The sequence below is a fragment of the Lepidochelys kempii genome, chromosome 2 (genome assembly GCF_965140285.1).
Source record: "Lepidochelys kempii isolate rLepKem1 chromosome 2, rLepKem1.hap1, whole genome shotgun sequence".
Classification (NCBI taxonomy): domain Eukaryota; kingdom Metazoa; phylum Chordata; order Testudines; family Cheloniidae; genus Lepidochelys; species Lepidochelys kempii.
The window spans coordinates 249,900,565-249,917,780 of NC_136381.1; the positions used below are offsets into that span (position 1 = coordinate 249,900,565).

General features: G+C 40.9%; 1 protein-coding gene across 3 annotated transcripts in view; it reads left to right on the top strand.

Moving 5' to 3' along the window:
• PTPRN2 (protein tyrosine phosphatase receptor type N2) overlaps positions 1-17,216 on the top strand; it is a 1,057,407-nt gene that overhangs the window by 298,157 nt on the left and 742,034 nt on the right. For 2 of the 3 annotated variants that reach the window (XM_073334545.2, XM_073334547.2), the window contains one exon: positions 6,928-7,041. In XM_073334545.2, coding sequence (XP_073190646.1) covers positions 6,928-7,041 — 114 coding nt within the window. Of the gene's footprint in view, positions 1-2,557; positions 2,639-6,872; positions 7,042-17,216 lie in introns of those variants that run through there. The other variant, XM_073334546.2, reaches the window with a different exon arrangement.

Sequence of the window (17,216 nt, forward strand, 5' to 3'; positions counted from 1 at the left end):
TCCTAAAATAATTTCCTGCATAGAAAATTCATGACCTTAAAGTCCAATATCTTGAGACTTCCATGTCTAGAAGCAGGTACTGAGTGTCCCAGTGGAAGTCTAATGATCTCCCCTTTCCAGTTGTATAAAAGTTCTGTTTCTAACCATGCAGCGTCTTGTGATATCTGGACTTTGGTTTGTCTTTAGTACAGGATTGAACATTAATGTCCCTGCAACAATATCCAGTAAAGTTTGGGGGGAAATTCCACATCTAGGGGAAAAAAACAAAAACAAATCCATGTTTCTGGCAGATTAAATTACTAAAAAATGACAGCTGTTTAAAACTGCTTGAAGGTTTGTAGTGGTACAATAAGTCCTTCGATTAATGGACAGAGTGCAGGTGAGATAATTAAGTTGATAAATACGTCTTGTCATATGCATAACATCGCTGTATATGGTTTTGTGTATTTAGGTCTACCTACTGTAAATAATACACCGGTGCAAACTTTAGTTTTACACATATTGTAGCTTTATAACATCAGATAATTACTGTATAGTTAGAAAGGTATGGGCCTTGGTCCACTTATACATTCTAACTGCATTAACCACTCTATCTGGAAGGCCTTCTAATTGCCTGACCGCTACAGGCAGTCATAACAGCTGAAGGAATTGCTTCATGTGTACAATGAAGTGCCTGATTTTAGGGCTTGCAAAATTCACTCACTTGTCAGTACAATATGGATATTTCCTTGCTGGCCATGGAGACCTAAGTAATCAATTACTGAGGAATGTAAGCTTTTCAGTCAAATGAAGGCATAAGGGTAGGGCCCTACCAAATTCATGGCCATGAAAAAAGTGTCACGGACTGTGAAATCTGCCCCCCCACCCCATGAAATCTGGTCTTTTGTGTGCTTTTACGTATACTATAAAGATTTCATGAGGGAGAACAGCATTTCTCAAATTGGAGGTCTTGGCCCAAAAGGAAGTTGCAGGAGAGTCCCAAGGTTATGTTTGGGGAGCTGCGGTATTGCCACCCTCACTTCTGTGCTGCCTTCAGAGCTGGGTGGCCAGAGACCAGTGTCTGTTGGCCAGACGCCCAGCTCTGAAGGCAGCGCCCCGCCAGCAGCAGTGCAGAAGTAAGGGTGGCAATACCATACCACACTACCCTTACTTCTGCGTTGCTGCCTTCGGGGCAGCTGGACAGTGGCGGCTGCTGACTGAGGGCCCAGCTCTACAGGTATCAGTGCAGAAGTAAGGCTGTCAATACCATACCATGCCATCCTTACTTCTGCGTTGCTCCTGGCAGTGGCTCTGCCTTCAGAGCTAGGCTCCTGGCCAGCAGCCACCGCTCTCCAGCTGCCCACCTCTGAAGGCAGCGCCGCCGCCAGCAGCAGCACAGAAGTAAGGGTAGCAGTACCACAAGCCCCCCTACAACAACCTTGCAACCCCCACAAAACTCCTACAATTACAACACTGACATTTCAGATTTACATAGCTAAAATCATGAAATTTATGATTTTTAAAATCCTATGGCCATGAAATTGACCAAAATGGACCGAGAATTTGTTAGGGCCCTACATAAGGGATAGACACAAACTGACAACTCCAGGGCCTCTGCTCCTGCTCATAGCTTTGCTCAGCAGCAGTGAAGTGGATATTACAATACTTTGGTCAGTTTTACTCATGCTATACAGAACCCTGTGTGCAAAAACCTGTCATCATTGCTTTACTACATCTGTTTATGAACTCTCATCATCTTAAGAGACTCAGTGTTTGATTTAACTAATTACAATTTTTAGATGTCTAGCCGTTAGTAAGTGAAGAGTGATCTCAGGATGGCTTCTTGGGATGTATTTCTGTACACAAGGATAGTCAAAGAAGGAACCTGATTAATCCATCTCTTGTGTTTCTTCTGAGTATGTTTTAGATGGTGTGAACAGGTTTTTCTGATAGCTCATTTTATCTTGGTTACTTTAGACTCAGTGTAACAAGCTCAGAACTCGAATGCTCAAATAAATTGGTTAGTCTCTAAGGTGCCACAAGTACCCCTCGTTCTTTCTGCTGATACAGACTAACGCGGCTACCACTCTGAAACGTGGGTATATAGCGGATAATCATCTAAAAAACACTTAATCAATAATTGCTTACATTTTGTGAAGAAAAAATTCACGTGGTGAATCATTATGTCACTCGGTATATTTTAGGAGACTTTGCTTAAAATAAACTGAATGAGTCAGCTGCCACTAAATAGATTTGCCTTCAAGGGGAAAAAGATCACTCGGTAGATTTTGCCAAAAGCTTTTTTTGGTACCTGGTGAGACTGTGATGATGATTGTTTAGCTTATTGTGACTGAAACATTTTAACACAACTAACATTACAAAACCATATCACAAGTTCTGATTTTTTTTTGGCCCTTTCACATAATTCAGTACCCAGATATCTCTCATGAATGCAACGTAGCATTTCTTTCCTCAGTGATGAATGGAATCTCCATTTTTCTGTAAGAATTGCATCATATACAGACCAGTAATAATGAGCTAGGGATGAGATTTCTCTATTTGTCTTCTGCCTTCCCTCAAGAGTCATCTCTTCAGGATATGTAGTTTGTCATGCTCACAATTTCATGTGTCACCTTCTGTATTTTATCAAGAGAGGATGGTAGGTGTTCGGTAAGCATATGTACTTGTGTTTCTATATCATATTCTGTGCTATTCTATGATTCGAAAAAATGTGCCCTAGATAGCACATCTGACATAACAAAGATCTTACCTGGTGCATGACTTAAATTAATTTAGTACTTTTGTAATCTTAGCAGCAGTCTTTGTATTCTAAGAGTTGTTCTAGACCGTGGCTTTTAAACAATGGTTTTTAAGTGTTTATGTTCAGTTTCTAGTGAAATCTTTCACAACTAAATACAATAGAGGGCATCTCTCCATCTATTTGGATGGAGTCATTCCTCTGGAAGCAAAAGTAGAAGTCCCCTAAAAATCAACATGTGTCATACATTTAACACAGATACTCCTGATATAAGTATAGGGGGAAACTACGATAATAAAGTGATACTACCAGTGGCAATGCTTGACAAATTATAGTATTTTAATGATAACCATATGTTTATATTGATCTGTTGTCTTACTGTTTCCTCATTCTGGCTAGTGTGTGGAGTGGATGTCTTTCCTGAGTTATGTTATTTCTTGGGGTACAATTTTTAGCAAAATTTTGTATAAACCCATTGGTGTTATAAGCCTAAAGTGTTTTTCCTTTAACTCTTTATTAAATCACAATTCATGCTTTGAACTTTATTCATCATACATAACAAAATTCCTTAAAATTTAGCTCTGAAGGTGTCAAGGTTCCTCCCCCACTCTGAACGCTAGGGTACAGATGTGGGGACCTGCATGAAAATCTCCTAAGCTTGTCTTTACCAGCTTAGGTCAAAACTTCCCCAAGGTACAAAATATTGGATTGGCCGCTACCACCACCAAACAAATACTGGTTACTGGGGAAGAGCTGTTTGGAAACGTCTTTCCCCCCCAAATACTTCCCAAAACCTTGCACCCCACTTCCTGGACAAGGTTTGGTAAAAAGCCTCACCAATTTGCCTAGGTGACTACAGACCCAGACTCTTGAATCTTAAGAAAAATGAACAATCCTCCCAACACTTGCACCCCCCCCTTTCCAGGGAAATGTTGGATAAAAAGCCTCACCAATTTGCATAGGTGACCACAGACCCAAACCCTTGGATCTGAGAACAATGAAAAAGCATTCAGTTTTCTTACAAGAAGACTTTTAATAGAAATAGGAGTAAATAGAGGTAAAGAAATCCCCTCTGTAGAATCAGGATGGTAGATACCTTATAGGGTAATTAGATTCAAAACATAGAGAATCCCTCTAGGCAAAACCTTAAGTTACAAAAAAGATACACAGACAGAAGTAGTTATTCTATTCAGCACAATTCTTTTCTCAGCCATTTAAAGAAATCATAACCTAACACATACCTAGCTAGATTACTTACTAAAAGTTCTAAGACTCCATTCCTGGTCTATCCCCGGCAAAAGCAGCATGTAGACAGACACACAGGCCCTTTGTTTCTCTCCCTCCTCCCAGCTTTTGAAAGTATCTTGTCTCCTCATTGGTCATTTTGGTCAGGTGCCAGCGAGGTTACCTTTAGCTTCTTAACCCTTTACAGGTGAGAGGAGTTTTCCTCTGGCCAGGAGGGATTTTAAAGGGGTTTACCCTTCCCTTTATATTTATGACAGAAGGTCTTTCCCATTTTGTTTGCATTTAATTACAGCTTCAAGTAGTTACCCATTCTTCGTCACAATTTAGCATTTATTACACAACTGAGTAATTTTGCCACTCTAGAGGGAGCTCTTATACTAACACAATAGAATAACTTAGTACAACATCTGGAAGTAGATAGGTACAACTGACCTGGAAAGGTGCTTACAGACCAATGTAACAGGCAGTAGCAGGTAAAGATCATAATGCCACAAAAATGGGTGTGCCATGCCTCAGAGGGAGCCTTTTTAGAGATGCCATTTACCAGCTATAAATTAGTAGCATTCATTCTCTTCCCATCTCTCTTCTACTATTGTAGTTAATGGAAGTTCTGGTTCCAGTGGCACCTAGTAGTACCCCTTTAATTCATATTATGTCAGCATTTCAAGTGTAAGGACCAAATAATTAGCTGATTCAGATATCTTGCCTATGCTGTTCCAATAACTGCATTTAGGTTCTTGGATAGGGTGACCAGATGTCCTGTTTTTATAGGGACAGTCCCGTTTTTTGGGACTTTTTCTTATATTGGCACATATTACCCCCCAACCCATGTCCTCTTTTTTCACAGTTGCTATCTGGTTACCCTATTCTTGGAGCATAAGTCAGATCAGACTTTGGACCTAATCCTTAATTTTCAAGTTTGACTATCTTCATTGTTTCCAGTGGCATCAAGCTGAAGACTTTGCATGAAAATTGCCAGGCCAAATGCAAGTTTAGAAAGGGATATGTGTATCAAGTAATCAACTTTTTAATTCTAGAACTTGCAGAAGAAATAGCTTTTCTGGCAATGACTCTTAAAATAGGATGTAAAAATGGTGTAATTGGAATTAAATACAAAGTGTGTTCTAGATTCTAGACTCAGGTTAAAAATTTTTTTATTCAGCTGAATTTAAAACTAACATAGAATAAAATACTCCCAATAACTTGTTTGTTTGTATTATGTAATGTGGGTTTTTTTAATTCTAAACCATTGAGATTTGTAGCCAAATTATTTGTAACCGCTTAAGGTTTTTTGCCTCAACTCAACCTTTACCATGTGAAGAATCCTGTTGACTTTGATGAGACTATCCATGTTCTTAGAGATAGGCACATGCTTAAGTTCCTTGATAAATCAAAGCCTTATTTGTTCATAATGAATTTACTATAAATTTATAATTCTTCATTTTTTAAAAAAAAGTTTGATACTGTGGCTATTTCAAACTGCATCAGGATTTCAAAACGAGATCGAGACTTCACACCCGTTTACGTGCCTTCCTGTTGAAATTTTAATTTAAAAAATAATTTTCAGAAATAAAAATTGAGCTAGGAGGTGAATTTTTAATGTGGGTTAATCCTATTTGGCATTTTTCGGTTTGGGGGGGTTGAAATGGACACTAGAAAATAAATTTCAGTTAATTTCAATTAGTTATTTACATGGAATAATGAAGGTAATACTACATTATTTCTTCTACGCCACATACTTGCTTGTTTTCTGAATGTCATGTGAACATTATTCATCATTTGAGAGCAACTGAGGCAGTTGCTTCTCTCTCTATTCTTTTGATTCTGCAAAGTCCCATAGAAGTGAATGGATGCTTGAAAATTAATACCTGATGTTGTTTTTTGCTAATCAGATGAAGCTGTTCTTTTTAAACACAAATGTGATATCAGATGTGCAGTAATTACTGAGGTAAAACCAGTACTATGCAGAATATTCTCCTAATTAAATGTGTTGCATTTGAATGGTTTCCTTTGGATCACTCTGTAAAGCAAAACTATACTGAACAATAAATGAAACCACCTTTTTTCTCTGAAACCTAAAACTACAGATGGTCAGAGTGTATATGAAGCACCTACACTCTGAATCAGTCTTTTATATGAACGAGAGAAAGCTAATTTGAAGGTTTGAACTCCCCCCTGCCTCCCACACATACACAGTAAGCTCGTCTCAAAATGAACAACTCTCTAAATAAAAACTAATTAGGACCTAAATTAATTAGAAGGTGTGATTTGAAAAGACATTGATGAGAAGAGTCTTGTCATTTTAGACAAATAGAATGGAGCTAAATAAATTAGGCTCCATTAATATATCATTGTTCTGTGAGCAGTTTTCTTTTACTGCATTCATTAGAGGATACTACTTGAAATGAACCTTTGCTGGGCATTATGGATTCAGCATGCATTTACCAATGCCTGGCGCACAGTTCCTACATTAAAAATATTTCAACAAATCCTCATAATTCCTGAAAATTAATATTTATATTTTCTGGGTGCTTTGCTTTTCATCTGGAAAGTATGAGATGCTGAACATTAATTTTCCCACACATACACAGTTGTCAGAAAAGAAGCCTTACATCAAAAGATTTGGAAGCCAGAAGTCTGAAATTACCTTTTTTTTTTAAAGTGTGGTCTTATAACTTTATAATATACAATAGATCCTCCCTCCCTCCTCTACCAGGATAATTTTCTTCCAGTATTATTTATTCTGATAGAAAATGCACTGCTTCATGACTACTTCAAAATTCCAGTAGTCCTTTGATGACTTTTTAAAACTGTGTTCTAAAGAGTTTTTGCAGTATATAATTAGGACATATTGCAAGTGCACATCTCATCATGTGTTTCTTCCTTTCAGAGAATGAGAACTATTTTTTTCTTTTCCTTTCCCCTTTTGCCTTCTTTTTCTGCAGATGGAGTATTTGGGAGATGTCAGCGGGTTCCGGTAATAGATGTATATAAATATGAAATTTCACCCTCCATTCTTCAGCACCTAAGGATCATCTTAGAGAAGCTTTCACATAGAGGTACAGTAAAAATTGAATGAGAGTGGACCCAAGAAATGTGTGGGGCAAAAGAGCAACAGTCCGTGGTGTAGAGTAATTATTTTTGGTGGGTTTTGGTATTATGTGGTACAGAAAATTTAAATCAGTATGTTTCAGGCCTGATCCTACAGTTCTTATCCAGGCAGAATACCTCCTGAGCCAGTGAATATGTAGCAGTGTTTTGGTGAAGCATCTAAAGGAAGGTTATGTCCCCTCTGCAAACCATGTGTGTCTGTGCCTTCAGCCTTTTCTATGCTGAAATTTTAGCCATTGGTGTACCTCCACAAGAGGAGACATGGTTTACGCTAGTGCAGGGTTCTCAAACATCATTGCACCGCGGCCCCCATCTGACAACAAAGTTACTACATGAGGAAGAAGGGGCTGCAGCCCGACCCCCAGTGCCCGAGGTGGGGGTGGAGCTCAGGCTTCAGCTTCAGTCCTGGGTCCCAGCAAGTCTAATGCTTTGCGGTCCTGACCCACAGTTTGCGGACTGCTGCACTAGTGTAAATCATTAATAGCTAAGGAATAATTTACCATAAATTTGAATGCATCACAGCACATGGAAGGATAAAAGCACATTGGGCACCCAACTTGCTAGGGGTTAACTTTCCATCAGCTATGAGAAATTCCTAACTTCCTAATTAATTTCTGTACTTCTTTATTTGAACTGTTCTGGTTTCATTTAACTACTAAATCTAGCATGGCTGTAGTAATGCTTAGTGAATCTTCCTTGAGATAATCCGTACACTCACTCTAAAGTGATGGAAAGGCTGAGAAGGGAGAATCTGGTTTCTGAGTGGCTTACTTGGAATTAACAAAACAAAACTTTGAACAAAATGAAGAACAGTAATTTGAACAAACTTCTTTATGTGTTATAAGTGAATAAACACATTTGTTTTGGAGACAGAGATAAAAACAGGAAAGCTTTGTCATTTTAATCTTCATTTTAAATGGTTCCAAAATGTATGTTGGAATGATTTATTATACACCCTTGCAGGACACCAAAATAGGCCGAGGATTTATTTCCTGTCCAGCTGCCTCCTACTGATGTGATCCTAGCTTGCCATTCATTAAGGGCTAAATCAGGAGGCGCCAACCTGTGGCTCTGGAGCCACGTGTGGCTCTTCAGAAGTTAATATGCGGCTCCTTGTATAGGCACCGACTCCGGGGCTGGAGCTACAGGCGCCAACTTTCCAGTGTGCCGGGGGGTTGGGGGGCAGTGTGCTCACTGCTCAAACCCTGGCTCTGCCACAGGCCCTGCCCCCACTCCACCCCTTCCGAGCCCTCCCCTGAGCCTGCTGTGCCCTCGCTCCTCCCCCTCTGAGTCGCCTGCATACCACAAAACAGTTGATTGGGAGGTGCGGGCAGAGAGGGGGAGGCACTGATTGGCGGGACTGCTGGTGGGTGGGAGGTGCTGGGAGCGGGGGTGGGGAGGGAAGCTGCTGACATATTACTGTGGCTCTTTGGCAATGTACATTGGTAAATTCTGGCTCCTTCTCAGGCTCAGGTTGGCCACCCCTGGGCTAAATCAATGTCTTGCAAGCAAAGCCCAAGGCAATGGTCTTTGCTCAGAGCACCTTTGTAGGAGCTGGAGAGATGGAATCCTTCCTCATCTGTGAGTATGATGTGGGGCAACTGTGAAGCCAGGTACCTAGTGACTACTTAATGTCTCCCAGCTCCCCTGCAGGATTTGGGACTGGTGGATCTCCACTCTCTGTGGACCCTTTGCCAGACCCCACCACACTCTAACTTGCTCATGATCTACCTGCCATCCCCATGCTCTTGTGCAGAGAGCCGTCACTGATCACCGAGCTTGTTTTGATCCAGAATTTCTCTGCACATGTTCTCTCTATCCGGAGCCCACCATCCTTCCAGCAGATATGTTGGCATTTCTGCTGCACTTTAATCCTTGTAAAGGGGCAAGCAGTATTTTCCCCTAAGGGAAATATTATGAATGAAATGTGGTCTGTCTCCTGCTTAGTGCATTGAAAGAGACTGGTGTAGAATATGCATATTAAATATCAGGTAGGGAAAGAAGGGGTATGTCACTATTAAAACTGGTTCAGGAACCTTACACAAACACACACAGATGTTCATCTTCCTGCTTGCTCTTACATCAGTTTGAGCTCTCTTGTCTAATATTCTCAGCAATTAGGTACCATGGGGACCTTAAAAATATCTGCAACAGATACATACAATACACACATTCAGTGCGTGTCATACTTCCTCCCTACTCTCCTCATTCTTGGCAAATACTGGAGTATTCATTGTGCATAAAGAACTGGACCAACAGAACCAACTATAACTCTTCAATTGGTAGAAATGTTTAAAGTGTGTCCATTGTTATGACAGTTCTGCCAGATTAGTTTTATCAGTGTTTACCCAATCCATTATTCTTATAATGAGATTTAGAGGGAAGTCTTTGTTTTCTACTGTAGGTATCAAGGTCCATACTTCCAACCCATGTGTGTCAGTTGTAATGATGATCATTTGCATGGTTAATACTGCTTTCCTGTGCACTCTACAGAATATCATATCTCTTTCATCCAATTCAGACATAAAGGAAACTTGCTCTTTCAGGACCACACAGATGGTCCAGAAATATTCAGAGAAGGTCTTAACTTGCTCCAAAAGATCGCTCCATGAGCAGTTCTAATGTCCAGTTTTGCCTTGTCCTTCAGCAGCACTACTAACTAGCTCTGCTTCAGCTAAAGCTACATCTACCATGAAAAGAACAGGATCAAACTGCAGTCTTTGTTACTGGCATAGCAACATGCCACACAGATTTTACCTGAAAGATTGTACAATATGTCAATTATAATTCATTTCAGAATGAGTAAAATTCCTGTTAGCAGCTGCATCAGCCATATTGCCAATTAAGGGTATTTTTTGTTGCTCATTATCTTGAGTGGTTTTCTAGTACCTTTGGTCTTAATTTTTACAATGGGTTGTTGTTTTTTTATTCCAGATTTTTACATTCTGTCAGTAGTACTAACTTCCTCATTTTCCTCTGCCGGTAGCATGCGCATCTCTATTTCCTTATTGCTAATTAGGCTATCCATCCTCATTTTTCTTTATTTTTGGTGTTGTTGATTACTTTCAAGTGAAGTTTGTGATCAAAGCAAAGGCCAAAAGGAAAAGTTGTATGTTCAGATACAATAAAACAAAGTAGAATGTAGCACTAATAACACATCAGTTTATTCTGCCACCCTTAGTTACATGCAGTATGCTAGCAAAGCATACAATAGAAAGTTGGATGAGTCATACTATTGATGTTAATCTCCTTAATAAAGGATCTTGACTTTATGTTGAATTAAATTTTCACGAGGGTACAATTTTCATGGCTTTTTTACCCACTGAGAGTATTTCTGTTTATGTCAGCTGTCAGTACCTTGCTGCGAAGTTTTGTTTTCTCACAGTACTGTAATCCCGCATGGCATTTTCGCTCATATGATCCTTGTCAAGACTCTGGCAATGCTCATTATGAAGATTTTCTGAAAAGTTTATGAACTTGGGTGTGGGTAAGAAAAAAGCCCTTGACGATTGCTGAAATTTATAATCAGCTTCTTGTGCCACTGGTCCTTCTATAATGCATGAGAAGGAGGTAAAACATTTCTCATGCTTATTCAAATAGCTGCAAATGTGGGTTCCACTCAGTACTGTGCCAGAACTGGAGAGCTTTCTGCAGCACTGCCTGTTGGGGAGGTGCACACACTCTGTGCCTCCATGTGGCCCCTCCAGAGGCTATATATGGGCATCACCCTCAGTTCCTTCTCACCAACCATCTCCTGAGTCTGAGCTCCCTGTGTGGTTTACCTCAGGGTTTTTTCTCTATGAAGCCAGCAAGTTAGATTCCTGCCTTTTTTTTCTTAGTTAATAGCTGGTTAGTTAGTAGTTAGTGCTCAGTGTCTAGTTTCTTTACTGTTTTATTTGTTTTAGTCAGTTAGTTTTGGTGTGAGGCTCCAGTGGTATACACTCGCCTATCATTAAGCAGTGCCCATCGTGTGGGGTATCTATTTTAAATAGGGACACCCACCCCCATGCATTGTCTTTTGTGTCTCAGCAAGGGACACATTAAAGAGAGGTGTAGTATCTGGTGTTCTTTCAAGAAAAGGATGCAGATTTCCAGAGATCTGCATCTCAAGCAGCACCTCACAGAGCAGATGAGGATACCTGCTTCAGTCCCAGGGCCTTTGGATCACCCAAATTCTCACACTGCTACAGAAGCTGCAGTGGTCTCTGGCAGACCCCTGGATGCAGACTGTTCTCAGAGAAAGAGGGGCTGATTTTCCTCCGGGGATTCCCCAAAACAGGATCCATAACATGACTGAAGTCACCCCAGATCAAAGAAAGACTCTTCTTCCTCTTCAAAGAAGGACATGGAACATTGCCAGGACTCCTCAGGTACTGCTGGGCCATCAACCCGTGTCTCCCTGTCTATACTTTAAACACTTCAGCAGTGGCCCTTTTGGAACTCCTGGGGTGTCTCCCAGGTCTCAATTACCAGCACACTTGAAGGGAAGATTGACAGACCATTTTGCTGGGTACCTGCCAGAGCCACTTACATTGCAGGCCCCTGCAGATACTGGCCCTTGTAGGCAACCAGACTTACAAGACTACCACAGGAGCAGGTTGTATCAAGAGGACCCACTGACCCCAGTTAATCTGTCATCCTCCTCATTTGATGACTCGACGGCCTCAGATTCCTCCTCCTTAGTTTCAGAGGATTTTAAATCTTATCAGGACCAACTGAGGAGGATGACTGAATTGTTAGGCACAGAAGTTGTGTTTGTCCAAGAGAACATGTTCAGGCTTTTGGACCTTGTTCAGGCAGCAGCCCATGGGAAAGTAGCCTTGCCTATTATCGAAGCTCTTTTGGAACAGGCGAAGGCCTTGTGACACATGCCAGCCTTCTTAGCGCTTACAGCCAAGTGCACGGAGAAATGATATCACATTCTAATGCAAGGCTTCAAGTGTTTTTATTCCTACCCTGCCCCTTACTTCCTTGTGGTCACAGCTGCCAATGAGATGTTGTGACAGGGAGATTCAGATCATCTCCAGAGTCCAAGAGACTTAACTTGTTGGGAATAAATTATTCCATCTCCTCTCTCCAGATGTCCATAACTAACCACAGCAGGCACTGTTAGCAAAATATAATTTTGTAAATTGGGAAGCAATGCCCATGTTTACTAATAGGTTGCCTGAAGATGAAAGGGAGGAGTTCAGCCTGGCAGAAGACCTATTGGCGGCCAATACATCGCTCCTGTTGGTGCTCAGTGTGGCAGGCGCTTTTTTTTGGGGAATGGTCTCTGCAATAACCAGTGAGAAGAGGCTTCTGGTTACAAAACTCTGGCATAGCTTCTGACATCCAGCAAACCATAGAGGACCTTGATTTGGATGGTCAGTTTTTGTTCTCTGAGAAAACCGATGAGTTTGCACTCATTTAAACACTCGTGTGCTATACTCCGTTAATTGGGGATCTATACTCCAGCCCCCAAGATATAGCAGTACAGGACTCTATAACAGCTACCACTCTAAAACAATACTTTCAGCAGTATTACAGGTAGTCTTGATATCCTCTGAAGCAGCATGACTTTTTGTGGGGGAGGCACAAGTCACAGAGATGGAGATCCTCCAGCTCCTACTAGAATCAACCAGCTTGTTCTCTGTCATCTTCGGGGAAACAGCAGATTTTATTTCTTCCTCAAGGACAGCAATACAGCCACCAGCAATCATCTGATCTCTCCCCCTAGCCCTTTGGGAACAGATTATCCTAGTTTTTCAGTGCTCAGGAAATCATGACTCATAAATGGGTCCTGAACACTGAGAGACTGGGATATTCTAGCCTCTCCATCCCCATCTCACAAAGCTGTGTTCCTTCAGTAAGGTCTGATTCTGTTCACTCTAGGTGCCCTAGAAGAAATCCACCTTCAATATCAGGGAAAGGGGTTCACAATACTTTCTGATCCCCAAGTCAAAGGGGATCTGAGACCCATACTAAACCTTCAAAATTTCAACAAGTATAGCAGATATATAAGATTTTGCATGGTTTCCCTGGCATCAATCCTTCCCTCCTTAAACCACAAGGACTGGTTTGCTGCCCTAGATCTCCAGGATGCCTGTTTCTATGTGGCAGTATTGCCAAGTCACAGGAAGTTTGAGATTTGTAACGGCAAGTTGACATTATCAATACACAGTACTTCCTTTTGGCCTGTCCTTGGCCCCCGGTGTAATTCATCAAGTACATTGTCATGGTGGTGGCATTCTTGAGGAGGAATGGAATTCATTATCTTCCCTTACATGGAGATTAGTTAGCACCACGCAGATCTGAACTTTGAATTCTTTTCCATGTCCAGTTCATTATCCATCTCTTCAGTCATTTGATACTCAAGCTGAACAAGGGGAAGTCCTCATTATTCCAATACAGGGGATCGAGTTTATTGGAACTCTATTCAATTCTACAAAATTGATGGCTTTTTGCCCTCAAGACAGTTTCAGGCAATTTGCCAGTTGTGCCACCGCACCATCACTGTCCAGGTATGTTTAAGGATACTAGGCCACAAGGTTTCATGTATTCATATGACTCTGCATGTCAGGCTATGCCTGTGCATCATTTGAGGGTGGCAGAAGCTAGTCTCTTGATTGAACAGACACCCTCTGAACAAATTGGTCTGGGTTTCTCCTGCAGTCCTGTGTTTCCTAGCATGGTGGATGGATCAGAACAATGTATATGGAGGCATAGCATTTGCTCATCTCCTTCCAATCAAGACAGTCATTATCAACACCTGTCTGATAAGGTGGGTGCACAATTAGGGGGTTTGCAAATCTAAGCTTTGTGGACCAAGCAAGATGTGGCTCTTCATATCTGCGTTCTTGAACTTTGAATGATTCACACTTGCTGTGCTTTTCCCCCTTACCTCAAGGGCTTGTTGGTCCAGAAGCTCACTGACAATACAACTTCAGTGTACTGTTTGAACAGACAGGGAGGGGCATGGTCCATTCAGGTCTGTTGGGAAGTGATGACGCTCCAGCACTTTTGCATCAAAGAAGGCATTGCTCCTACTGCTGCTCACTTACCTTGCTTCCAGAATCAGCTGGCAGAGTCTCAGCAGGAATTTCCCTGTGAATTATGAATGGTTGCTAAAGAACATTGTACTGGGTAGCCATCTTCAAGTCCTGGAGTATTCTGCCAGTCAACTTATTCACAGTGAAAGACAAGAAGAAATGTCAGTTTTCTTCTTGAGTAGGTCATAGTTGAGACTCACTAACTGATGCCTTTCTGCTGAGATGAGGACCATAGCTCATGTATGCATTCCCCTCTATTCTGCTCATCCATCAGATCATACTCATATTGAAACAAGATAGTGCCAAGATAATCCATGTTGGCCACTGTGGTTGAGAAAGTGCTGATTCCCAAATCTTCACAGTCTCTCGTTTCAACCCCCATCACCCCTCCTGTGATTTCTGAAGTGTGGACAAATGTGGCACCCAGATCTGAGCAGCTTGCGCCTCACAGCATGTCTGCTGCCTGGTTGGATCAAGTAACAAAGGACTTGTCAATGGCAGTTCAGGACATACTACTTAATAATGGGAAGCAGTCCACTAGGTCCACCTACAAAACCAAATGGAAGCATTTCTTGATCTGGTCCATTAGAGAATTCAGCCAACAGATGCTAAGATTCAGGACATTTCAGAGTATCTGCTACACCTTAAATCCGTGGTTCTTTCTCTGGATTCCACTTAGCTGTGATCTTGGCAATCCATCCTTACCTTGGGGAAGGCCATTTTTTCCCAACCCCAAGGTTACTAGATTTTTAAAAGGCGTTGGCATTTTTCCTTCTGTAAAACTCTTGGTTCCTCTTTGGGAACCTCCACTGTATTAGTGACTCTGCTGTGTCCTCCATTCAAGCCTTTGGCAACCTATTCTTTGTCTCATTTCTGTCAGAAGACATTTTTTTTCATTGCAATTATGTCAGCCAGAAGAGTAGAGGTAAAGCTGTATAGTTTGGATCAGATTAAATGCCAACACTTCCTATGTTTTCAACAAAAATAATATCAACATTTCATCAGAACCAAACTATACAGCTATGTGTATTTTTTCCCAAAGCCACATTCAAGTAGAGATGAAGAGTAGCTTCACACTGGGTATGTAAAGTGAGCACTGGCTTTCTATCTGGGCAGGACTAAATCCTTTTAGGCTATCTTCTTGTTTCTTTGCCTCTTTTATGCCCACAGAATTAAAGATCAGGGAGTTTCATCACAGTTTCCGAATGGGTTACTTCCTGCATCACAACAGTATGTGGGGTACCAAACACCCCTCCACTGCAGCAACTGTTGACCCATTCAACAAGGGCTCAAGCTACTGCAGTGTTTTTGAGGGACATCCCCATATTGGACAATTGTAGGGCTGTTACTTGGTCCTTCACTAACCATTACACCATCCTGACTACTAAAATATCTGATGCAAACTTTGGGAAAGTATTTCTGCAGATAATATGTAAGTTACCTCCAAGCCCCACCTCTTAATAGTACTACTTGTGAGTCACCTGAGTGGAATACACATGTGCAACCCATCAAAGAAGATAAAATAGTTATGTACCTGTATTGTAACTGTTGTGCTTTGAGACATAGTTCATGTGGATTTTCCATGACCCATCCTCCATCCCCTCTGCACTGGAGTTTTGAGATCCTCTGCACCAATGTCTTCTGGCTTAAAGAAATTTAGCATGGTTAGGGCAATGCTGCCCTTATATAACCTTGGGATAGCCAGAAAGCACAGCACTATAGAAGGCAGGATGGATGAGATTGTACAGTTCCTGAAGAGATGGAAGTATTTATCACTGTTGCTGATCTTCAGAATCATCTTAACACAAGCCACTGTGAGAGATAACAAAGAAGAGGAATCCCAATGAATGCCAGGACTGGCTCTAAGCACCAGCAAAGCAACACAATTCCAGGGATGCCCACCTTTTTTTTTGCTTCGGCAGTTGCACTCTCGGAGCTTGGGGCGGCAAAAAACCTAGAGCCGGCCCTCATGAATGTATATTTGTGTTACTATGCACTAAAATGCCTGAACTTCTTTACTATAGTGGTGTTAGTAGGACTTAAAATATGTATTCATTTTCCTTTTTGTCCAAATAGTTTAATCAGACAGTCAAAGAAATGAACAACACAGACAAAGAGATCACTCATCCCCAGTTCTTTACAAGATTCTAGAAAAGCATGATGGTCAAGTTATCCCACATGACCATGTGAATTTATCAGAAGCATGCAAGGCAATATGGAAGCACTTGGTGAAACTCCATTAAAATTCAAACAGAGTCAAAAATGTCACTAGAAAACATATTAAAAGCAATAATAAAAGAGGGTGATGGCATTTCTTTTATTCACTATGTCAGAAGGGAATTGCATTTGTTTCCTAAAGCAGTTTCTGACCAATGATTCTAAAAGGCTAATAATTAGCAGATGTTATTAAACCACTTTGGAACTGCAGCTGCTACAGCAACATGTGTTACAAGAAAAAAGAGTTCATGTAGGAAGCATTGTGCAAGCACCCACTCAGAGTGCTTTTACGGAACACTGTCTCATGCAGAGCAAAACATCCTATCCTGATATTTAAGGTAAATTAAATCTCTGAATGCACCAAGGCAGCATGTTCCCAGACTGTTCAGCTTCCATACGACATAGGTACTGACACTCTGCATTTTACTTGTATTGGAAAGCCTGGTTTGTTGGGGTTTTTTTTTGTTTTGTTTTTTGTTTTTGTTGTTTTGTTTTGAGGAACAAATGAGAACGATGGTTTATGTCCCATTTGTTAGTGGGTTTGGCTTGGATAAATGTTTGCAAGTCAAGTTACTTTTTGCTATTGGATCTGACCATTCAAAGCTCTAAGGAAGAAAACTTAGTTGATATGGCTGTTTACTAGAGTTGCAAAAAAAAAACAACCAAATTTTGAATTTTTTCAGTTGAAAAAAGGATATATTATTTTAAAATGCAACCATATCTGTTGTGTACTGTTTCTAAAAATGCTTTTTTGTGCATTTTGCCTTTTCAAACAATGACCACAGCTTCTGTGGCATCTACAAAGAAGGAAGTCAAGACTCTGGCAAAGTGAATAAGCATTGTAATCAATTGATATATTTTCCTTTTGTTTTCTC